Source organism: Astyanax mexicanus, chromosome 10 (genome assembly GCF_023375975.1).
Source record: "Astyanax mexicanus isolate ESR-SI-001 chromosome 10, AstMex3_surface, whole genome shotgun sequence".
In the NCBI taxonomy this organism is placed as follows: domain Eukaryota; kingdom Metazoa; phylum Chordata; class Actinopteri; order Characiformes; family Acestrorhamphidae; genus Astyanax; species Astyanax mexicanus.
The window spans coordinates 49,609,207-49,634,550 of record NC_064417.1 but is presented as its reverse complement, the minus strand read 5'-3'; the positions used below and the strand labels follow the sequence as shown (position 1 = coordinate 49,634,550).

General features: G+C 39.7%; 1 protein-coding gene across 3 annotated transcripts in view; it reads left to right on the top strand.

Moving 5' to 3' along the window:
• The window catches only part of gria1a (glutamate receptor, ionotropic, AMPA 1a), a 151,435-nt gene that overhangs the window by 30,231 nt on the left and 95,860 nt on the right, over nt 1-25,344 (top strand). For all 3 annotated transcript variants that reach the window (XM_022684311.2, XM_022684310.2, XM_049483882.1), the window contains exons 3-4: nt 5,644-5,883; nt 14,908-15,092. In XM_022684311.2, the coding sequence (XP_022540032.2) occupies nt 5,644-5,883; nt 14,908-15,092 (425 nt within the window). The remainder of the gene's footprint in view (nt 1-5,643; nt 5,884-14,907; nt 15,093-25,344) is intronic.

Genomic DNA, 25,344 nt, shown 5'->3' with positions numbered 1-25,344 from the left:
AGTCCAAGAATCTTTTGACTGATGCTGTATATTTATTTTGCATATCCCACATTTCTGTAATATCGGTGTAGTTGTGGTATTGATTAAGGAGCAGTGAGCTCTGCAGCGCTGCAGGATTGTGGCGAAACGCCGCCAAAACTATGAAACCATTTCAAGTTCTGCACACATGACATATGGTAATGTGTGGAGACTGATCTGATGTGCCATATGTCTTCAGTAATGGCTAAATCAGAGGGAGGGATACCACAACCCCCCTCTCCTACTCTCTGTATTATTCTCTCTCTCCCTCTATCTCTCTCTGTCTCTCTGCATCCCTTCCCCGTCTTTCTCTTTTTTCCTTTTACTGTCTTTTTTTCTCTTACTGTCTTTCTCTTGCTCTCTCTCTCCGTTTCTCTCTGTATTATTCTCTCTCATTCTCTCTCTCTCACTTTCCCACTCTGTCTTGCTGTCTCTTACTCTCTCCATCTTGCTCTTTCTCTCGCTGTCTCTCTCATTCTCTCTCTTTCTCTTTTTCCCTATCTTTATTTTTATTCTTCTCTCTTCAATACTCTATATTTTTCTGTCCTTCTCTTACACACTGTCCCTTTTCTCTCTCTCTTTCTCTCTCTATCTCTCTCTCTCTCTCTTCTATTTGCTGTCTCTCGCTCTCTCTTCGTCTTGTTCTCTCTCATTCTTACTTTTTCTTTTTCTTTCTCTCTTTATTACTCTCATTTCTCTCTATATTTTTCTCTCTCTTTCTCTTACTCTCTCTCTCTCCCCCCATCACCTATTGTATTTCTCTTTCTCTCTATCACACACACTATCCCCTCTCCCTCTCTCTCTACACCCCCCTCCCAATGTGGTTATATCATATTGTATATTGGCTGTGACGTACACTTTATTACTTCAGCTCATACACACAACAAATAAATGTGTGTATATGTGTGTATGTACTGTGTATATGTGTGTGTATATGTGTGTATGTACTGTGTATGTGTGTGTGTATATGTGTGTATGTACTGTGTATGTGTGTGTGAATATGTGTGTGTACTACTCTGTATTTCCATGTTGTAAGTAAGGTATTTATTTTAATTCAGCCTGTTGCACTCTGTTGTTCAGCTTTGATTGCACTGTGTGTGTGTGTGTGTGTGTGTTTTAGAGTTTAGATTCTGACTTTTGTCATTCCAGAGTAGTTACCATATTACCTAATTAGTGTGAATAGTCTCGAGTCGAGAGATATCTCTGATTATAAAGCGTAGTTCCAAAGACCTACAGCACTTCAGTCTCTCTCTACCTGAGATCAGATCGTTTGCTGCCGTCCATGACGAGGTGTCAGCAGGAGATCTTGGTGGGTTATAACCCAATAACCTGCGTGTCAGAAAGTGTGAAAGAAGGGATGAGTATAGTGTATATATATGTCAGTAGCCTGACATTGGTAGGAACCACCAACGAAATATATTACTGCACCAAATACGTGAGTGTAGAATAAAAGCAATATTGGTTTCAGCACAGAGCCTTGTGGGATACCATTATAAAGTCTGTATAGAGCAGGATTTTAGGTATGTTTCTTAGTGTAGATCAGGTAAGAGGTGTTGAGTCTGGTTGAATTTGAGTTATATACGGTAAATAGCTGACTGACTGACCACATATTTTCAGAATTATTGTTCAATACATGCTGTCAGACATGATATGTGGAGTCTGATGTGGTGCTAGTGAAGGGCCGCCACTGTTTTCATGGCTTTACATTGGAAAATGAAAGTGGTTTTGGTTTGTCCGGCATTAGAAAAGAAGTTACACATATATCCGTGTATCGCCTGATTAAATTGTGTGAAAGACTACAGCAGCAGTAAAACTGTAGAGTGTTTTTGTGTGTGTGGAGGCAACTTGCCAGTACAGCGTGTATGGCTAAAAGGGTCCTTTCTGCTAAAATGCCCGAAATTGGACACAAGTTTAAGGGAAAGTTTTTTGATGTTTTAGGAATAGTAGTGTTTTATCTGTGTTTCCTGTTGCTCTGTTGGTGGTCAAATGGCTGTTTTGTTGACTTACTGGCTACATATTTTTAGAATATTTTCAGATTATGCTGTCAAACATGGCGTGCAAAGTCATATATGGTGGAAGAAAAGAACCTCCACTGTTATCCAGTCCTTACATTGGAAAATGAAAGAGGTTTTGGTTTGTCTTGCATTGAAACAGAAGTTACAGATATCTATGTAAAGACTAAAGCAGCAGTAAAACTGTAGAGTGTGTGTTTTTGTGTGTGAAGCCAGCTGGTCAGCACAGTGTGTTTATCTAAAAGTATCCTCTCCACTAAAATACACACAAGTCGACACAGCATAGAGTAAAACGTATTGATGTATGATAAATTTATAAAGTAATAATTAAGACATACCAGGTCAAACATGGCGCCCAAAGTTATATATGGTGGAAGAAAAGAACTGCCGCCCTTTTTTCTACCTTTACATGGAAAATGAAAGTGGTTTCAGTTTGTATTGCATTGAAACAGAAGTTACAAATATCTGTGTATCTCCTGATTAAACCGTGAAAGACTTCAGCAGCAGTAAAACTGTAAAGTGAGTGTTTTTTTGTGTGTACAGCTTGAGTACACCTTTATTTATCGTACAGCATGTCGACAAAGTAGTCATCAAGACAGGCCTACGAAAAAAAAATCCTGTTTAGGCATGTGTGTGTCGGTAATGGCAGTGTTTTATCTGTGTGTTTCCTGTTGCTCTGTTCATGGTTAATGCTTTATTCTTTTGGCTGTAATTACCACCTTACTAAAACTAGAAAAAGACCTGAGTCACAGCATGTTTAGCTCTTGCGAGCACGAGCCGGACGATTGAAACAGACAGTTTTTTTGACTTACTGGCCACATATTTTTAGAAATATTTTCAGATTATGCTGTCAAACATGGCGCCCAAAGTCATATATAGTGGAAGAAAAGAACTGCTGATGTTTTCCTGGCTTTGCATGGAAAAATGAAAGAGGTTTCGGTTTGATTTGCATTGAAACAGAAGTGACAGATATCCATGTATCACATGATTAAACTGTGTGAAAGACTACAGCAGCAGTAAAACTGTAGAGTGAGTGTCCTCTCTGCTAAAATACTCAAAATTGGATACAAGTTTAAGGTAAAACTTATCGATGTACAATCAATTGCATGCCTACGGAAATTCCTGTTTAGGCATGTGTGTGTTGGTAATAGCAGTGTTTAATCTGTGTGTTTCCTGTTGCTCTGTTGGTGGTTAATGCTTCATTCTTTTGGCTCTAATCACCACCTCACTAAAACTAGAAAAAGACCTGAGTCACAGCATGTTTATTTCTCGCGAGCACGTGCCGGACGGCAGTTCCTGTCCTGCTCCCGGTGGGACGGCCGGTTTGTTGGACGTCGGCCACGCCTGTCTGTCCTGCGGCCTCTGCGGCCCCTCGGTGACCCCCCCCGCCGGGCCCTGGACCCCGGGCCGTGAACAGACTGCAGCTTCAATCTGTTTGGTGTGAGCGGAGGAACGCGAGGCTCGTGGCTGGAGTAAAAAATAAGCCCTCGGCGGGGCAAAGATAGCAGCGAGGAGCGGCGTGCCGCATTCTGAATGGACCTGGTGGGAAACTGGTTTAGGAAATGTGTTTGAAAACAGATGGTGGCCATTTTGCCTCGACGGGGGAGGGCAGGGGCTGAGATATCGAGCGGAGAGAGAGATGGTGAGAGCGTGAGAGAGAAAGAGAGAGATAGCGAGGATGCGCTGAGCGAGAGAGGGAAGGAGAAAAGGGAGAAAAGCATCCTGCTGTTAGGAAAATGTCAATGAAATCCTCCTCTGTGTGTATTGATTAACGGCCCCCCCTGCGAGCCCCCAGCCTCCACAAACGCACAGCATGAACCACTTCACACTCGCAGAGCCGCCATATTATCGCTTTTCTATTTATTCCTATTGAAATGATGTTCGGTGCTGAATGAGGCTCTTTTTCCTTCCAATATTTGGACAGTTAAAGTGAAAGTTCAGACACAACTATTGCTAATGCTAATTTATAGATGCCACACTTGAGCATAAACACACTTTAGAGATAAACAATATGGATAAAATACAGTATGTAGGATAATGAGCTTTTTCTGACCCTTGGCTTTGCTGGTGGGCCACCATGGTGATGCTAATTAGGCTGGTTGAAGAGAGTGGTCAGAACATCCGCTATTGCACTATGTAACTTTGGTGAAGCAGAGCGGCCATATTATATCGCTTTTCTATTTATTCCTATTGAAATGATGTTCAGTGTTAAATGAGATTTTTTTCCTTGCATTATTTTTCCCTTTATTTGGACAGTTAAAGCCATAGTTCAGATAAAAAATAGGGCTGTGTATTGTTTTAAAAAAAAATCATTACTAATACCTATACAGTAGGGGTGGGCAATATTATATCGTATACAATATATCGTGACACAGAAATATCATGATATTAAAAATCCATATCGTGATAACAGGGCTGTTCTGTCTCAAAAGTAGTCTATTATTTACTGTGAAGCTTTAGGTGTATTTATTGTATAATTGTTTTAGTTTGCAGTTTATATGCATGCACTAAATATTCTGCAATATTTTTTGCTGCATTATATTATTTTATGTTATATTATTTATTTTGCCACATTATGATTATACTGTTATACTATTAGACTATATTCCTGAAATGAATGAATTATTTTAGTTTTCCTATATCGCCAAGTATATCGTTATCGCAAAAATACCCTGAAATATCGTGATATTAGTTTAGAGCCATATCGCCCACCCCTACAATACAGTACTTCAAATCCGATACCAATACCTAAACAATACTTTTTTCGATACTTTTTTTCTAAACTGTAACCAAAAAAATACAAAAAGCGATAACTATTTAAAAAGTATATACATTAATTTAACAGCAAACGTGAGTAACAATATTAACAATATTTTCTAACGCATATTTTATATATATTTTAAGAGTTATTTTTAAGAAATATCAGCATTAAAAATGTAATTAAATGATATTAGTGGTGTCAATCACTAATGCATAATGCTAGTTCCCTGTATTACTGTGAGGGGACAGTAATAATAGTGGGGTGTGGATTAGGTCTGGCGGACTAGATCATTTTTACTGTATTATAATATCTCTAGTAATTATGCATTTATTAGTGTTAGTTTTACAGAATTTCACTACCTATATTCTTCACTGCAGGTTTATTAACCCTATTCATTTGATTATAGCGCCACCATGTGGGGTAATGAAGCAGCAACTTTAGTAAGTCAAACTTGGGGGCGAGTTTCAATAAAAACATTAAAACTGGTGCCACGTATCGATAATGTATTTAAAAAAACAATACAATATATTGCTATTTTTATTAATATTATGTAACACTTTAATGAGTACTGTGTAATGCTGCATGACTCAAGTCATAATTATGTAAAATGCAAGTTCTCTATCTCCTAGCTTGTCCAGAAATGCATGTGTCCCAAAAATGGAGGGAAGCTCAAGCTGTGATTTGTCTTTACTACAGTGGAGTGAAAGTGAATTACACTCTCCACCTTTAGGGGGAGCCCTAAAACAAGCACACAATTCTTTTATAATACTGTTGTAATTAGTTTTTTAACTGCTTTATGATGATTTTATTTTTCATATTTCACTCACTCTGTCTTCCCTTCCTTTCTTCCAGTCTGTTCACAGTTTGCTAAAGGAGTGTATGCCATCATCGGAGTGTATGACAGGAAGACGGTGAATATGCTTATGTCGTTCTGCGGAGCTCTGCACGTCTGCTTCGTTACGCCCAGCTTTCCCATCGAGACCTCCAACCAGTTCGTGATTCAGCTGCGGCCCGAGCTTCAGGACGCCCTGGTGGGAGTTATTGAACACTACAAGTGGAGCAAGTTTGTCTACATGTACAGCTCAGACTCAGGTGAGGACTAAGATGATTTTTTATCTTAATACTATATTTTTCGCACAATAAAGCACACCTGATTTTCAGGCACACTATCAAGAAATGTCTACTGTCTGTTCTAATTTATTGTACTTAATGCACACCAGATTATAAGGCACATTTTATGTGACTATAGTAACTAGTAGTAGAAACAGGGTTGATGAGACCTGTAAAGCAAAGTTAAGTAAACAAAACTGTAACTCCTAAAAAACAAGTCAAACGAGCGCTGGATGTTAATCTACACAGATTTCTCTCCTGAAAACTGTTTATTTGGGTGAGTAAAGCGCTTCCATTTATTTACAGTAAGCTTAGATTTCCAGATTTCCACTAAAGCTGGAGCATTAGCTTTAGCGGCTAACCACTAGCAGTTAGTGGCTAATGCCACCCAACAGAGCTACACTGAGGAACCCTGAGTGTTCCGGTAAGCCATGGTGATATTAGCTAGTGGTTCATCCTATGTAGCTTGTTTTAAGTCAGTAAACATGCAGACTACAGTCCGATATACTTGCCTCTGGAAAGCAAAAGAGCTAGCGCTGTGCTAGTAGGCTAATGCTAATGCTGCTCCAGCAGTGCTTCCCGGGGTTACCAGCAGGCTACAGGCAGATAGTACTCACCTCTGAATGGGCAAAGAGCTAGTTAGCTGTGGTTAGTGGCTAATGCTAATGCTGCTCCAGCAGTGCTTGCCGGGGTTAACAGCAGGCCTCAGGCCGATAGTACTCACCTCTGAATGGGCAAAGAGCTAGTTAGCTGTGGTTAGTGGCTAATGCTAATGCTGCTCCAGCAGTGCTAGCCAGGGTTAACAGCAGGCCTCAGGCCGATAGTACTCACCTCTGAATGGTCAGAGAGCTAATTAGCTGTGGTTAGTGGCTAATGCTAATGCTGCTCCAGCAGTGCTAGCCAGGGTTACCAGCAGGCTACAGGCTGTTAATTCTCACCTCTGAATGGTCAGAGAGCTAGTTAGCTGTGGTTAGCGGCTGATGATGTAGACACAATGCTTTTCCTGATCGACTTGTTTTTGTGAACATTTTCTTTTACTAGGTTTTATTAGGTTAAGGAAGAGTTTCACTCAGAGAGACCCATAGTATTTTAAATAAAGGACAAGAAAAAGTGGATTTTAGCAGAAGGAGACCACTAAGAGAAACAGATACAGAAATACCGTCTGCAGTTATTAATTAATAAAAGTATAGTACTATAAAGTGTCTTTAATGATCAGTGGAGCTAAAACAAAAATCGATAATGTTGTGTAGATGCACAGTGCAGGTCTGGGTGTGAGCTGAATGCTTCCTTTAGTTTAAAACCTTTATGACTCACATTGGTCTCTGATTGGTTAAGTCACGGCTACGTCAGACTATGTTTCATTGAGATTCAGCCGTGGTGACGGACAGCAGAGCGTGATACTGATGGGTTGCCATGCGCTGGTGTCGGCTGTCAGTCAGCCCATCCTTTTTATTCAAATAAATTTCTGATTTTGTGCTTTTTTTAAAGCGTCCAAACACTTGTGCAGTTTTTCTCGCACTGTATCGGTGAACAGGTTGAACTGTAACGACTGTGGGTCATTACATGCTCTGTGTGTGTGTGTGTGTGTGTGTGTGTGTGTGTGTGTGTGTGTGTGTTCAGTGCGAGCACACCGCTCCCTCGTCTCTGAGCTTGTTTATGCATTTGCTGCATATCTGTTGGTGACAGTGGAATAGAATACAGTGTCAAGCTGAGACAGAACACAGCACACAAACACCCGCCCAGATCCTGATCCAGAACTGCAGAGTAAACCCACCATAACCCACCGTCACAACGGCTTTTAGTAAATATAATTTCCCCAGAAAAATCACACTCGTCTCAGAGGAATTGTCCCCGATGAGCAGTTTTGCATTATAGAGATTTATAACAAATAAATGTATGAAATTCATTTCATACTGCAAAGAAATGTTCAGACCCCGCCCCCCACCCCCTCAGTGCCCAATTTATTTGTGTTCTGCATACAAAGGAATCCCATTTGTATGAGTGCACCTGTTCTGGACGTGGCAGGCAGCCTCTGCTGTGTCGTGCTCCTCCTCATGCAGGTAGAGTTTGACACACCTGTCAGCACCAGGTGTGCCAGGCCCCCCCGCCGCACCCCCGCCGTACCCGGTCGGCTGCGGCAGCCCCATAATGCCGCCATCTGTCACGGGGTTTCGGCTCGACCGACCGTGACTGGAGCCGGACGCGGTCTGCATACTGCCGGGTTTCTTTCTTTAAGACAAGAAAGAGAGAGAGAGAAAAAGAGAGAGAGAGAGAGAAAGAGAGAGAGATCAGGATAAAAACACTCTTTTCCTGCCTCTCTCTCTTTCTCTCTGTGTCTCTCTGTGTCTCTCTGTGTCTCTCGCCCTGCTGTCAGTCTCCGTTATTGTCCTGTACCCACAATGGGATTGTGTCAGCGACGGCGGGCGATGGCGGCAGTGGCGGCAGCAGTGGCAGGGGGTTTTGATGTATGTCTCAGCGCAGGCCACGGGTGTCTGGCTGATGGTTTTATCTGCCGGGAGCCGCTCGGGCTCCGGGTTAGGACTGTAGGGCCATTAACTCTCCGTGACGGAGTGGAACCATATTGCAGGAATCCATAGTGCCGGGCTCCTGTTGCCTGGTTACGGTGCTGCGCCGTCCGCGGGGTTATTTTAAGTCTTTTAAGGAAACGCTTGTTTGTGTAGAGGTCGGTACGTGCTCCAGGCTCTAGTGCACATGTGTTTGTGACACAGATGTGAATCCTGTCACCACATACAGTAGAGCCTCCTATAGCGAGCGAGCTGATCTGCTGTAGAAAGAGGATACGCCAGGCTTTCACTGTGTCAGGCAGGGAAATGCATGTAGTATATATGCGTGTATAGTAGTAGCGTAAGATTGCGTAAAAAATATTAAATCATCATGATTATACAGGGGTTGGACAATGAAACTGAAACACCTAAATTGGAGCAGCCTGGTGTTCAATCTTCATTAATTGCACATTGCACCAGTAAGAGCAGAGTGTGAAGGTTCAATTAGCAGGGTAAGAGCACAGTTCTGCTCTAAATATTGCAATGCACACAACATTATGACATACCAGAGTTCAAAAGAGGACAAATTGTTGGTGCACGTCTTGCTGGAGCATCTGTGACCAAGACAGCAAGTCTTTGTGATGCATCAAGAGCCACGGTATCCAGGGTAATGTCAGCATACCACCAAGAAGGACCAACCACATCCAAAAGGATTAACTGTGGACACTGTAAGAGGAAGCTGTCTAAAAGGGATGTTCGGGTGCTAACCCGGATTGTATCCAAAAAACATAAAACCACGGCTGATCAAATCACGCAGAATTCAATGTGCACCTCAACTCTCCTGTTTCCACCAGAACTGTCCGTCACCACAATAAATTATTGTTCTCTAAAACCAGGTGTTTCAGTTTCATTGTTCAACCCCTGTATATTTATTTCTAATATATGCCATTTTTTTCCCAATTTGGAAAGGCAACTCATTATATGAATCTATCACTAGTTACAGGTGCTTCATTTAAAAAGAAATAGAATACAGTTGAAAAGTTACTTTATTTTAATAATTTAGTTCAAAATGTAAAACTCATATTATATTTAGATGTATTACACACAGAGAGATCTATTTTAACCATTTCTTTATTTTATTGTTGATAATTATGGCTCACAGCCAATTAAAAAAAAAACTAAAATCAGTGTTTTAAAATATTTGAATATTATATAAGACCAATTGGTACTTTAGGCAGTACCAGTAACAGTCCTGCTGGAAAATGAAATCTTCATAAAAGTGGACCAACTCCACTCTGTTTGTGGAAACTTCACACTAGACCTCGAGCAGTTTGGACTGTGTGTCTCGCCACTCTTCCTCCAGACTCTGCTCCCTTGATTTACAAATGAAATGTAAAATTTACTGATGATCAGTGATGGTTTGGAGAGACATGTCATCTGCTGGTGTTGATCCACTGTGTTTTATCAAGTCCAAAATCAGCACTTCATGCTTCCGTCTGCTGCCAAAGTTTATAGAGATGCAGATTTTGTTTTTCAGCAGGACTTGGCACACTGCCCACACTGTGGGCTCTGTATCGGTATTAGTGAATTTTCAAACAAGTATGCAATAAAAACGAGATTTTCTTTTAATTTAATCAATTTGTAGATGTTCCTTGATTGGAGGACACTGTAGTACTTGTTCAAATGCTAAATTATAGACTGTGTAAAACTTATGCACTTTGTTAAGAAAGCAGAATAAGACTTTTAGTACTACTGATTAGATACACATCACAAGAGTCCATAACTCAGTCCAGAACAGTGAGTATCAGAACACTAACTGGATAACCCTCTTGAGAGTCTATCACTGAGCGCTGAACAGTGAGTAGCAGAAAACGAATAAGATACCCCTCTCAAGAGTACATTACTAAGTCTAGTACAGTGAGCACTAGAACACTAACCGGATACCCCTCTCAAAAGTTCATAACTCAAACCCCAGCAAAGCCAATGATTTGGGACACGTATACATTGTGAGGTGTTACCATGTGAGTAAGTTTGAACACTGGCTATTGTGGTTCCAGATGGATACATTCCTCAACATTATAGGCACTTCTGTGATGCTTATCACTTTAATACTGAGTTTACTGAGTGTAAATCTGTACTTCCTGTCCTACTCTGTATCCTTAATTAACTTCCTATGAGATCTTCATGTACTCAGGAAAAGAGGACTAAGCCTTGTAATGACCTCAGAATGAACGAAGACAAACAACTCAGACTAGGCTCAGACTTATCTACTGAAAAAAAAATCAATATCTTTTCTCCTTCTTCTTCTCCTCTCAACGCAGGGTTCTTTCATTATAGAGTTATTTTGTTTTTGTGACCCAGATTTTCCATCTACTCCTCAGATCTGCACTTTAATAACTTTGCCAAATGCTGAATAAGGGTGTGAACTTTTTATTTTATGGTTCTGTTCCTGAACCTGAGCCCTGTGTTTAAAGAAGGTGGCTACAGTATTGTGTTTCAGTGTGTGGTGGTCTGTTTTATAGCCTGTCCCTCTAATTAAATGAGACGTTTACTCCTGTTCACACTGAAGCGAGGGGTGTAATAAATTACAGCGTCTCGTCTCTTCCTCTCGCCGTGGTTTTAATGCCGGCTCTGGCAACAGCTGTTTCAGTTTGGCGTTAAACAAAGGCCATTAAATTCCAGCACATTTCCTTTTATTTTGGGTGCCGTTCCAAACATAAAACAATCTCGAAAAGTCCATTAAACCTTTCATAAACAATCCCCCCGTAAATGCTCACTGAAGCTTATTAATGTCTCCCTGTGGTCCTCACTCAGCCGCAGTGTAACTGCTGGAGGAAAGGCGATAATTCTGCTCTCGCGCCGCACTGGTGACGGCGGTGTTGACTTGGTGAGAGGAGTTTCCTTTTGATGTTTATGGATGTATTGCAGAGTACAATGAGTTAGTACAGTGAATCAGTGCAGTGGATCAGTGAAGTAAAATTGTACAGTGAATAAGTACAGTGAATAAGTACAGTGAATTAAAAGTGAATAAGAGGGAATAAGTAGAGAGAATAAGTACAGTGAATCATTAGAGTGAACAAGTATAGTGAATCAGTACAGTGAATCATTAGAGTGAACAAGTATAGTGAATCAGTACAGTGAATCATTCGAGTGAGCAAGTACAGTGAATCAGTACAGTGAATCATTAGACTGAGCAAGTACAGTGAATCATTACAGTGAATCATTAGAATGAATAAGAACAGTGAATAAGTACAGTGAATCATTAGAGTGAGCAAGTACAGTGAATCAGTACAGTGAATCATTAGAGTGAACAAGTACAGTGAATAAGTACAGTGAATCAGTACAGTGAATCATTAGAGTGAACAAGTATAGTGAATCAGTACAGTGAATCATTCGAGTGAGCAAGTACAGTGAATCATTACAGTGAATCATTAGAATGAATAAGAACAGTGAATAAGTACAGTGAATCATTAGAGTGAGCAAGTACAGTGAATCAAACAGTGAATCATTAGAGTGAACAAGTATAGTGAATCAGTACAGTGAATCATTTGAATGAGCAAGTACAGTGAATTAGTACAGTGAATCATTAGACTGAGCAAGTACAGTGAATCATTACAGTGAATCATTAGAGTGAACAAGTATAGTGAATCAGTACAGTGAATCATTTGAATGAGCAAGTACAGTGAATTAGTACAGTGAATCATTAGACTGAGCAAGTACAGTGAATCATTACAGTGAATCATTTCGAATGAATAAGTACAGTGAATCATTACAGTGAATCATTAGAATGAATAAGAACAGTGAATCAGTACAGTGAATCATTAGAGTGAGCAAGTACAGTGAATAAGTACAGTGAATCATTTCGAATGAATAAGTACAGTGAATCATTACAGTGAATCATTAGAGTGAATAAGAACAGTGAATCAGTACAGTGAATCATTAGAGTGAGCAAGTACAGTGAATCATTACAGTGAATCATTAGAGTGAATAAGAACAGTGAATCAGTACAGTGAATCATTAGAGTGAGCAAGTACAATGAATCATTACAGTGAATCATTAGAATGAATAAGAACAGTGAATCAGTACAGTGGATCATTAGAGTGCATAAGTAGAGTGAATAATTACAGTGGGTAAGAACAGTGAATCATTACAGTGAATCATTAGAGTGAATAAGTATAGTGAATTAGTAAAGTTAATTTTTACCGTGAATAAGTACAGTGAATTAGTACAGTGAATCAGTAGAGTTATTTAGTACAGTGAATCAGTACAGTGAATTTGTACAGTGAAACGCTACAGTGAATTTGTACAGTGAATCAGTACAACAAATAATAGAGTGAACCAGTAGAGTGAACCAGTAGAGTGAACCAGTAGAGTGAACCAGTAGAGTGAACCAGTAGAGTGAATATGTAGAGTGAATCAGGGCAGTTAATCAGTGCAGTGGATCAGTACCGTGAATCAGTAGAATGAATCAGTAGAGTGAATCAGTACAGTGAATCAATCAAGCAAATAAATAAAGCAAATAAATACAGCGAATCAGTACAGAGAATAAGTACAGTGAGTAAGTGCACGGAATAGGTGCAGTGAATCAGTACAGTGAATAAATACAGTGAATAAATACAGTAAATTAGTAAAGTGAATTATTAGAATTCATCAGTGAAGTGAATCAGTAGAATGAATCAGTGCAGTGAATCAGTCAAGCAAATAAAAAGAGCAAACAAGTACAGCGAATCAGTACAGAGAATAAGTACAGCGAGTAAGTGCACGGTATAGTTACAGTGAATCAATACAGTGAATCAGTACAGTAAATTAGTAACCTGAATCAGTGGAGTTACATTTTACATTTTACATTGTACATTCTATTTTTTATTTTTTTATTTGATTGTATTTATATGTATCTTTATCTTTATATTTTATATATTTTATTTTGTAACTTTGTGTATTCAATTTGTAACTTTGTGTATTATACCTGCTGCTGGATGTCTAGAATTTCCCCTCGGGGATCAATAAAGTATCGATCCATCCATCCATCCATCCATCCATCCATCCATCCATCCATCCATCCATCCATCCATCCATCCATCCATCTTAATCAGTGGAGTGAATTAGTAGTGACTCAGTACAGGGCTGGAGCTGAAAGGGTACAGTGGAGTGAATCAGTGGGCAGATATTACAGGAGCTGACCATGGTGCTGAAATGTATCAGTACTGACCGTGGTCCTGAAATACAACAGAGCCTATATTAGAAGAATAATACCAGTCAGAAGTTTGGACACTCCTCCTGTGTAATTGCGTGTGTTATTGCTTTAAGGTTAACAGCCCTTATTATTAGTAGTATTAATATTATTATTAGTAGTAATATTATAGCTCTGGCGTATTCCCAGTCTTTTGATTTGAGAGCAGAGCTGATTATCTGCTGCAGGGTTGAGATGAGGACAGTAAACAGTGGCATCATCACCGTCCATCAGAGCCTCTTCCTCACCTGTCAGTACTGTACCTGTGCTCTTACAGTAATCAGCAGCTAATCAGCGGCGGGTTTAATGGCGGCGCTGCAGCTGCTGGGAGCGTTGTTAGGGGTGTGGAGTAATTGTGGCCGGTCTCGGGAGAGGACTGATTGGTCTGGTGCTGGCTGAATTAGTCTGGCGCTGGCTCTTCTCTGGGCCTGTAAATCTAATGCCAGAATCAATGGCCTCACTAATCAGGCCCTATTTCCTGCAAGTAATTAAACAGACTCTCTCTCGCTCCTTCTGTTCACTGCCAGTGTTCTGTATTGAGACTGAGAGTGAGAGTGAGAGTGAGAGTGAGGGGCTGAGAAGAGGGTTTTAACTCTTCTCAAAGTATAGTGTTGTCATGAATATCAAAATTCTTTAAAATGAAACTCTTTAAAATGATATCTGCACAAATATCTATCTATCTATCTATCTATCTATCTATCTATCTATCTATCTATCTATCTATCTATCTATCTATCTATCTATCTATCTATCTATCTATCTATCTATCTATCTATCTATCTATCTATCCAACCCATCCATCCACCCATCTATTTGTCCGTCCATCCATCCATCCACCCATCCATCCAGCCATCCAACTGTCTATCTATGTCCATCCATCCACCCATCCACCCATCCATCCATCCATCCATCTACCCATGCACCCATCCATCCACCCATCCGTCCATCCATCCACCCATCCATCCATCCATCCATCCATCCACCCACCCATCCATCCATTCTTCCATCCATCCATCCATCCATCCGTTTTAAAATGACAGTTTTCACACCTGCTGAAACAAACTTTAAAAAGGTGGACCAAATATTGTCAGTGTGAAAACGTGCTTTATCTCTAGTGTATAGTGTGGTAAGTGGTGCAGTACTATAGGGACTGTTTTGACCTTGAAATGTTCTTCACTGTATCTACAGAACACGTCCTGAAATGCCACGTCCTGTTCTTCACTAAACTCATTTTTCTCTGTAAAGAACTCTCGCCTCTCGCCCCTCTTACAGGACTGACCGTCCTGCAGAAGGTTCTGGACACGGCGGCCGAGCGGAACTGGCTGGTGACCTCGGTGAACGTGGAGACCATGACCGAGGCGTCCTTCCTCAAAGTCTTCCAGGACCTGGACAAGAGGAAGGAGGGCCAGATCATCATCGACTGCGAGCTGGAGCGCCTCGCCTCCATCCTGAAGAAGGTAAGGACTGGGCGCTTGGGCCGGGGGAGGGAACTCCGCTCTGGGTGTAATTACAGGTTTCTACAGCGTTCCCTCTTCTCACAACTCTCACGCTAAAGGTCGCTGCTAAAAACAGCCTCGGCTCAGACTCTGAGGCACACATCCAGCACGTTAGTCACCCGCTGCCCGTGCCAAGTGGCAGCTATGGAAATATCTTCTTCTCCTTCACCGGCAGGCCCGGACTCAACTCTAAAGCAGCCGGAGCGTTCAGACGGAGCCCGTGGCTGCGGTTATCACATCCAGGGCAGACTGCTCACTCACACAAAGCGCCAAGGACAGGAGAGATAAATAACATGCCAACATTCAGAGCTGGTGGAGGCAGCGTGGCATTATCCCTGTCACCTCCCGCCTCCTCCAGAAAGAGCCACTGTTAACCGTTAATTAACCTTCTAGATCCACCTCAGGGCCTCTCTTTACATTTCATACATTTCACAAGATGTTGGCATACTTGTAAATCCTTTATTCCTCAAAACACAAGCATACCACAATCAGCCATAACATTAAAACCACAGTGACTTCATCTTCATGTACAGTGGCATCTGTTACATGAACAGTCAGTTTTTGAAGTTGATGTGTTGAAATTAGGGAAAGTTTGACAGCAAACATAAACTCTGATGTTCTAGACAATGACTGGATCAGAACATCTTCAAAAGAACAACCAGTGAGATAATGACAGGTCATGGTTGCCTAAGGCTCACTGATGCTCATAGAGGCTCTACAGTGAAGCTTACAGGTCTTAAAACAACGTTATGGGATCTAGAAGCCATTTCTGCAAGCACGCCACAAACAGAGTCGCCTGAGGTGTGCTTTTGCTTTTGCACATCTCAGGTGACTCTGTTTGTGGCGTGCTTGCAGAAATGGCTTCTTTTGCATCACTCTCCCATACAGCTTCTCCTTGTGCAAAGTGCGCTGTATTGTGTACCGATGCACAGTGACACCATCTGCAGCAAGATGATGCTGCAGCTCTTTGGAGGTGGTCTGTGGATTGTCCTTGACTGTTCTCACCATTCTTCTTCTCTGCCTTTCTGATATTTTTCTTGGCCTGCCACTTCTGGGCTTAACAAGAACTGTCCCTGTGGTCTTCCATTTCCTTACTATGTTCCTCACAGTGGAAACTGACAGGTTAAATCTCTGAAACTACTTTTTGTATCCTTCCCCTGAACAACTATGTTGAACAATCTTTGTTTTTAGATCATTTGAAAGTTGTTTTGATGAGCCCATGATGCCACTCTTCAGAGGAGATTCAAATAGGAGAACAACTTGCAATTGGCCACCTTAAATACCTTTTCTCATGATTGGATACACCTGGCTATGAAGTTCAAAGCTCAATGAGGTTACCAAACCAATGTTGTGCTTCAGTAAGTCAGTAAAAAGTAGTTAGGAGTATTCAAATCAATAAAATGATAAGGGTGCCCATACTTTTCCACTGGTCAAATTTTGGTTTAATGCATATTGCACATTTTCTGTTAGTACAATAAACCTCATTTCAATCCTGAAATATTACTGTGTCCATCAGTTATAAGATATATCAAACTGAAATGGCTGAAACACCCAAATATTTAGAACTAAAAATGATTAAGATTAATAGGGGTGCCCAAACTTTTTCATATGACTGTACCTATAGATACATATACAAATTAATTTAGAGTATTCAATTATTCTGGGTGATTTAGAATATCCAATTTACCTGAACTATGTGTTTTATAACTGTGGGAGGAAACCAAAATCCCCAGAGGAAACCCACGCAGACACAAGGAGAACATGAAAAAACTCCACCCAGATAGGGACTTGAACCCAAGACCCCAGCGCTTGTTTTATTCGGTATTATGTCTATTGTTGATGTAAAAGTTGGGTTTGTGCACTGCTGCATGTTCTTATTTGAGTAACAAGCAGGGGATTGATGCAACTGCATTGCCAAGATAGCAATGAACGTCTGACTGTTGGTGTCTGTCTAGGTTGTATTCAGTCAGTGGTGCACCTGTATTTTCTGTTGCCAAGATAGCAATACTCCAGAAATTTACCTGAACACACCTCATTTCCAGACCACCACGTTTATCGACATAGATATATTCACATCAGAGAGACTTAGATGATCTCCTCCACTGTCCTCGCTATCAGCTATAGGACATTTAATATTCTTTGATTCGTAACTGTATCCTGCTCATTTCCTGAAGTCTGTAATCCAAAAACATTGTTTGGGGTATTTTCTATTTATTTCTTTTTTTATTTGGATTGCATTTATTTATAACATTTTTAATTTGTTTATTTGTACTTATTTACATTTACTAGAAGCCTGTTAGGAATCTGTGTGAGATTACAAAAACATTTTCTTCATCACGAACGATGTCTTCATTCAGTGAGAGGAGTAGAGTGGACTGTTGGGAGATTAGAAACAGACGGATTTAAGCGATTGTTGCAGTTTTGAGACGGTGAGTCTCTGAGGGCTGTTTGCTCTTCCTCTCAGATGGACTGTCTGGAATCCCTTCAGCTCAGGGAGTTTCTGTTTATATTTCTGGGGAAGCACAGAGATTACCTTCAGTCCAGCTGTGAAATCTGATCTGGGTTATTATTGAATGTTGAGACGAGTAGAAAAAGTCTGACTGTGGAAGAAATGCTGACTGCTGGTGGAGGATTTTAATGTTGAATATATATATATATATATATATGAATGTAATTCCTTGATACACAATAATTCTTAAAATACATATACAGCGCTATTTACACTGTAGCCTTAGTAAAATGCTCACACACATATACAGTCCTAATTTAAAGAAAGTTTGGACACATCTCTTCTCATTTAGTGTGTTTCATTTCTTTTTATATTTTTTACGTTGTAAATTTAATATAAAAGCCATTTTAAAGTCATTCACCTGAGTATTGATTTCACCTGTTCACCTCACTGTACAACTCTGGAAAAAAATAAAGAGAAAACTTCAGTTTATGAATCAGTTTCTCTGATTTTGCAGTTTATATGTATATTTTTGAGTAACCTGAACATTGTTGTTTTATTCTATTCTATAACTACAGACAACATTTCTCCCAAATACCAAAAATGAGAAATGGATGAAATAACAAAAAAGCAATGCAGAGAAATCAAGTTCATTTTCATAAAACTTTAAGAGTTCAGAAATCAATTTTTGGTGGAATAACCCTGGTTTTTAATCACAGTTTTCATGCATCTCGGCATCATGTTCTCCTCCACCAGTCTTACACACTGCTTTTGGATAACTTTCTGCCTTTACTCGTGGTGCAAAAAATCGAACACTGCAGCTTGGTTTGATGGCTTGGGATCATCTTTCTTCTTCTTGATTATATTCCAGAGGTTTATAATTTGGTAAAAACAAAGAAAATAATAATTTTTAAGTGCTCTCTTAGTTTTTTTTTTCCAGAGCTGTATATAACCCTGCACTTCACTCACTCAGCGCCGTGTATAAGATTTGGTTTTGTCCATCTGTGCAAAGTGTTTTTTTATCTTACCTGTGAATTGTCTATTCTGTACATGACCCGTTATTTTTTTTATTAATCAAGTTTTTATTGAAAGTTTTGTAGATAACAGATGTAACAGAGTGTAACACAAAGCTGACAATGTTTTCTTATCTCTTTCAAATCCCATCCCACCCACATCTAACCCACTACATCCAGTTCACCTTTCCCATTACTATCCCTACCCACCCAACCACCACACATTTACCACAATATATACATGAAACAAAGTCTATTAATAAAAAGTGATCATGATAAAAGAAGATTTTTCACATATTTAATTATCCATATCCTCATTATATCTGGATTTGCTCTATTGACTCTAGCAGAAGATCATTCTAAATAGTATGTGGCCCCTTTTTAATTATCTTACTACAATTTCTCCTGCCTGTTTTTGACCATGTTGGTACTGTACAGGTATGTAATGTATAACCAATCAACAAGAACAACACAAAACTAAATACTAATAATTAATTGTACTACATTATAAGTTAAAGCGCCACTGGGTAGGATTGAGATTTTGTGCTCGTGGGCTCCCCCTACACTTGTAGAGTGTAATAAATGTTTCAGGCGGATTAGTTTCTCTTTCTCGTTTTCTGGCTTTCACAGACATATTCGGTCTCTTTCCAGCTTCTGCCAGAGTGTCTGTATGTTAGTTTGTAAAGAATGAACCAGTAGTTCTTGTAGAACTGTTAGAACTAAAGGTTGGAAAGCAGGTCGCAGTTCTCGCGAGCGTTGGTCGCGGCCGCCTCGGAAAACATACAAAGTCTGGTTTGAGCTCAGAGGAGCTCCGGCACAGAGACGAGAGCACCGCTATTCCTCCTATTACACCTCAATGCAGCGCTGCAGTGAGTTTCAAGCTGTAATTTTACTTCTTTAAAAATATCAAAAATCAAGAAAATCCTACCTGCTGCTTTAACGAGTGCTCCTCTGTTGGTTTTTAATTTTTCCTAAGCAGCTCTTCCTCTCCTTTCCTTTCCTCTTCTTTCTGACTGGGTAGGTGAAGGTGATCATTGCTCCCTGGCTGGTTATTGATGATGCTCTAGCTCCAGTTAAGCTTATTGCTCTGGGTTTGTGGCGATTTTCTTTTCCCGGCACGTTTTGCGAGTTCTCCCAGTTATCATCCATCACAGCGCGCTCACAATCTACCGCACTGGAAAACAGCACAAAGGCCATTCTTCCTGCTGACAGTGTTTGGGTTGGTGTGTAGTTGAGGCAGGTTGTGTGAGGATAGCTCTTTATGTGGTTACACAACAGCAGCCGAATTTGTCTCAGAGCAACTTTTAATCTGGGAATGCCAATCGGGTCACTTCAGGAGTCCATTCTGCTGGTGCGTGTATGTATGTGTGTGTGTGTGTGTGTGTGTGTGTGAGTGTGTGTCCTCATGACGAGGGCATGGTGGGTCTCAGCCATTTATTTTCCAGGCCTGGAGCTGGTCTGGGGGAGGAGGGGGTCTGTATTGGGGGTCAGTGTTAATAACTAATGCCACTGTCTGTCACACCCTGGAGCTAACGTCTGCTCACTGATTTAACTTCAACACACACATTAACACACACAATGAAAAAAGTGTAACAACCATGTTTTATATTGGTCTAATGAAAAATTATGATTTCTGGTTTAAACCTGTTTCTCTCAGTTTGCCTAAAAAAATCCATTCCCTATTAAAACAATTTAAAATAAATAATTTAAAGCAGCACTAGGTAGGATTTCCTTGATTTTTGATCTTTTTAAAGAAGTAAAATTACAGCTTGAAACTCACTGCAGCGCTGAATTGAGGTGTAATAGGAGGAATAGCGGTGCTCTCGTCTCTGTGCCGGAGCTCCTCTGAGCTCAAACCAGACTCTGTAAGTTTTCCGAGGCGTCCGTGACCAACGCTCGCGAGAACTGCGACCTGCTTTCCAACCTTTAGTTCTAATGAAACATTTATTATACTCACTGCAACTGTAGGGGGCGCCCACGAGCACAAAATCTCAATCCTACCTAGTGGAGCTTTAACTCAAAATATTATTTTTTACTTCATTTCAGAGGCATCACATCAGATCACTCCTCCTGGAGTTTTTCTGTCAGAAAGTAGGGCTGAACGATTTTGGAAAATAATCTAATTGCAATTTTTTATCTATAAATTGCGATTGCGATTTAAAATGCGATTTTTTAATGTCTTCTCAAGTATTTTTCAACAAACAGAAGCAATAAATCAATTTGTTTAATAATAAACAATGTCAGATTTATTTAAAGCACAGATAACAATAAAGCAAACAAATCTATGCTTTTCCTTTTCACCATTTGTTTTTGTTTTTTTAATAGAAAAATAAATATATAAATAGCTTTTCCTTTTCACCATTTTTTTATAGAACAAATAGATATAAAAAAATTTAACTTACTGCTCTCCAGCTAGTAACATCATAAAAAAATAAAGTGCAAAAAACATAAAGAGAATCTGCTTTAACCAACTCGTTATTTTCTGTATTTGAAGATGCAGCACTGGTCGTTGGCATTTTAGCCTTGCAAATACCATACGAGGCTTTGTGATGTTTTTTTTTGGGCGTTTTCACACTTGTAGTTCATTTCTCTGGTCTGAATCAGTTAATGAGTTCGTTTACTTGGAGCGCTCTCTCGCTCTGTTCGGTCTGGTTTCACATAGGCATAAATGTAAACGCACCAAAATGTGCATCAATAAACCACGCGAGCAGCCTGCGTCCTCTGATTGGTCAGAGCTGTCTGACACGGGAGTACGTTAAATATAAATATACGAAAAAAGTAAATACAGCGAGAAGATTTTGTGTTTCTACGTGCAGCGCAGATTTATACATAATAAACAGAGTCACGCGGCTGTGAGCGGTGAATACAGCGCAGACGGCGCGAGCATGGAGCATGTGTTTGTTCACAGCTGTGGTAATTAGCGTTATCCACCTCCTCTAGCTGGTCTCGGTCCGGTTCTTTTGATCCGCACCCGAGTGCGATTACTGTTTTTACACCTGCTCAATCAAACCGCACTAAAGTTACAAACGGACCAGAGTTCATTTTAACCGGACCAAATAGTGCTGGTGTGAAAACGCCCTAAAGTGCGCTGTGTTGGCTTCACTTCTCCACCTCCCTGCCTTCTGCTCGGGTTTGCTCCGCTCGTCCTCGGCTTGGCTCGCTCCCAAGTCACGTGACCAGTCAAATCGCAGCCTGTGCGGTTAGAGAATCTCATTTTAAAATATCGCGAGATTATCGCAAATGCAATTAATCGTTCAGCCCTATCAGAAAGTCACACACTTTTCCCATTGGCTCCCGTCACTACTATTACACGTAAAGGGTGTGTCCTCCTCTCTCACTCTCCTCTCTTGTGAAGTTGTTGCCCTCAGGGTATCTTCTCTTAGCTGCTGAGGGAAGTTTTATATAATGGTTAAATAAATAATGCATTTTGGTTGAAAAGGAAATTAGGGAAGGTTAATCAAATTAACTAACAGAATTTAAATTATTTAATTAGCTTATACAAAGGTACATTTATACTTTGCTTTAACAGAAAAATATCTGTTATTCCATATATTTAAAGAAAAGTGTAAAACAAAGTGTGAAAAGAATATTTATTATAAATACATTGATTGATTTTAAATCAAAATGTTAGATTATAAATTAAACTAAACTAAATCATAAATATATTTAGGTGTAACAAATTAAAGCAATTTTTTTTAAGTTGGTCCAAAGTATATTTTTTTTCAGTGTAGTTACACTCCGTTAATAGACTAATACATACAAAACCTCCACACACACACACACACACACACGCAGACACTCTCAGCCTACAAAGGTACACATAAGGAATCATGTAGTAACTAGATTGAAAAAAGTGTTAAATAAACCAAAATACTGTGAAAAAGTATGTAGGTGCTCTTATCTGGGAAGCTGTTAACTTTTAGAGGGTTCTGAGGCTGGTAACTCTGATTAACTTATCCTGTACAACAGAGGAAACTCTTGCATTTCCTTTCCCCTGGCAGTCCTGATGAGTGCCAGTTCCATCATAACGTTTTTTACATGGTCTTTACAACTGCACTTGTGGATACTTTCAAAGTTATAACAGAACATTACTCACTGAATACCACAACCTTGCAATTAATGCTCTTAAACACATTAAAAACTACTTTTTTATTTCGTATTGCTTTTTAAAGGAAAATACAAAAATATGTATTGTACAGTATATAGTATTCCAAAATGTATTTAGGTTCTCTTATCTTGCAGTTTCTGAGGCTGGTAACTCTGATGAACTTATCCAGTACATTTCCATTGCATTTTCCTTTCTGAGGTGGTCCTAATGAGTGCCAGTTTCATCAGCTTTATAATGTTTTTGATTATCTTTTTGGCGACTTAAAGATAAGGAAAGGGATGTTGTGATATCAATATTTTGTCCCACTTAAGACTGGCTATCGATATTCAGAACAAAAAAGAATCTGATCGAAATGTCTCTGTACTACAGATAACCGAAAGGTTTAAAAAAGTTCAATACTGTTTTCATAACATGAAATGCGCCAAAAAAAAAAAGTTCGGACACCATAAATTCAGTGGTTTTATCATTATTTTAAAAAATCAGCATTATAAATTTATACTAAAGTCATCCAAACTCTGAAGTAAAACATATTCAGAATTTTTCAAATAACAAAAAAGTGTTAAACAGTCCAGAGTATATTTTAGATTCTAAAAAGTAGCACCTCTTGTTTAGATAGAGACAGTTTTGCACATCTCTGCTGGATTTTCTCAGTCAGCTTTATGAGGTAGAGTCACCTGGAATTCAGGCTTTCAGTTAACAGCTGTGCTGAACTCATCAAGAGTTAATTACTTGAATTTCTTGTCTCTTAATAAAGTGTTTGAGAGCATCAGTTAAAGTAAAGTAGTGAAGAGGTAGAGTTACAGGTATACAGTGAATAGTGAATATTTGAGTAATGTTCTAATCCAGATTATGAGAAGCAACATCTACTTAACTAAATAAAGAACAAAATGACTTGTCAGTCAAAGTCAGTCGATCTGAAAAGTATCCTCAAGTGCTGTCAGCTCAAAGACCATCCAAAACATTATAATGGAACTGACACAATCAGGACCAGGAAAGGAAGAGCAAGAGTTTCCTCTGTTGTACAGGATAAGTTCATCAGAGTCACCAGCCTCAGAAAATGCAGGCTAACAGCATCCAAGATAAGAGTATTTTAGTTTGTTTAATACGTATTTAAGTTACTACATGATTCCTTATGTGTTCCTTCATAGTCTGGATCACTTCAGTATTCATTTACAATGTAGTAAAAAATATATATTTAACTTTTGGCTGTATATATCTGCTGTATATGTTGTTGCTGTTGGTGTTGTGGTTTAGCTGTGTTTTTGTATGGTTTGTTTTTCTGTGATAACTCCTACCTTCATACCCACACACTCTCAGTCACTCACTCAGCCGGTCGGGTTCTGGATGGCTCAGAGAGAGAGAGAGAGAGAGAGACAGAGAGAGAGAGAGAGAGAGAGAGAGAGAGAGAGAGAGAGAGAGAGAGAGAGAGAGAGAGAGAGAAGCTCAGGCAGGACAGATTGAAAGATTTGGAGTGTTAATGTGTTCCTCCTTCTTCTCCTCCTCCTCCTCCGTCAGATTGACTCACTGTTCTCTGCAGTGTTGAGCTCAGATTTGTTAACACTCCAGTTTCTCTCAAAACCAGTAAAAAAACAGCCATTACAGACCTTCCCTGTAATAATGACCTCACCGCTGAGCTGAGTTAACCCTTTAAAAGAGAAAGATAACAGAGTTCTTAAGAGTTCTTATGTTCAGTTTGCTGTACAGAGTGAAAATATAGCAGTGCTGTATCCTCCCAGCACTATGCTGATTTAAAAAACGGTAAAAAAAAACATTAGTGCTATTAGTTAAAACTTTTAACCAAACTAGAAAGTACTTACAATGTTCTGGTTGGGGACAATTTATGATATTTTTATTGTTATTGCAGTGTGAGTTTTCTTGATAAACACTTTTAAAGAGCTGTGATGATACAGTGAATAATAGCTTAGTGAATAATAATAATAATAATAATAATAATAATAATAATAATAATAATAACAGTGAATAATAATAACTTAAACCACATCACCCGCATTCAGAAACAGCCTCTCAGTGCAGACTGTGCTCCTGTAACATAACCGTGCTGCAGAACTAGTGAGGTAGAACGAGATAGAATGAGGCAGAGTAAGGCACAGCAAGACAGAGTGAGGCAGAGTGAGGTACAGTGAAGTAGAGATAGAATGAGGCAAAATGAGGTAGAGTGAAGTAAAGTGAGATAGAATGAGGCAGAGAGAATCAAAGTGAGGCAAAGTGAGGTAGAGTGGGGCAGAGCAAGGTAAAATGAGATAGAATGAGGCTGAGCAAGGTAGAGGAAGGGACAGTCAGGTACAGTGAGGCAGAGTGAGATAGAATGAGAGAATAAGTTAGAGTAAGATAGAATGAGGCAGAGTATGGTACAGTGAGTCAGTGAGGCAGAGTGAGATAGAATAAGGCTGACAGAGGTAGAACAAGGTAGAGTTAGGAAGAGTAAAAGAGTGAGGTTGAGTGAGATACAGTGAGGCAGAATGAGGTAGAGTTAGAAAGAATGAGGCAGAACAGGTTAGAGTAAGATAGAATGAGGCAGAGCATGGTACAGTGAGAAAGAGTGAGATAGAGTGAGGCAGAGCATGGTGGAGTGAGGTAGAGGAAGATAGAATGAAGCAGAGCATGGTACAGTGAGGCAGAGCG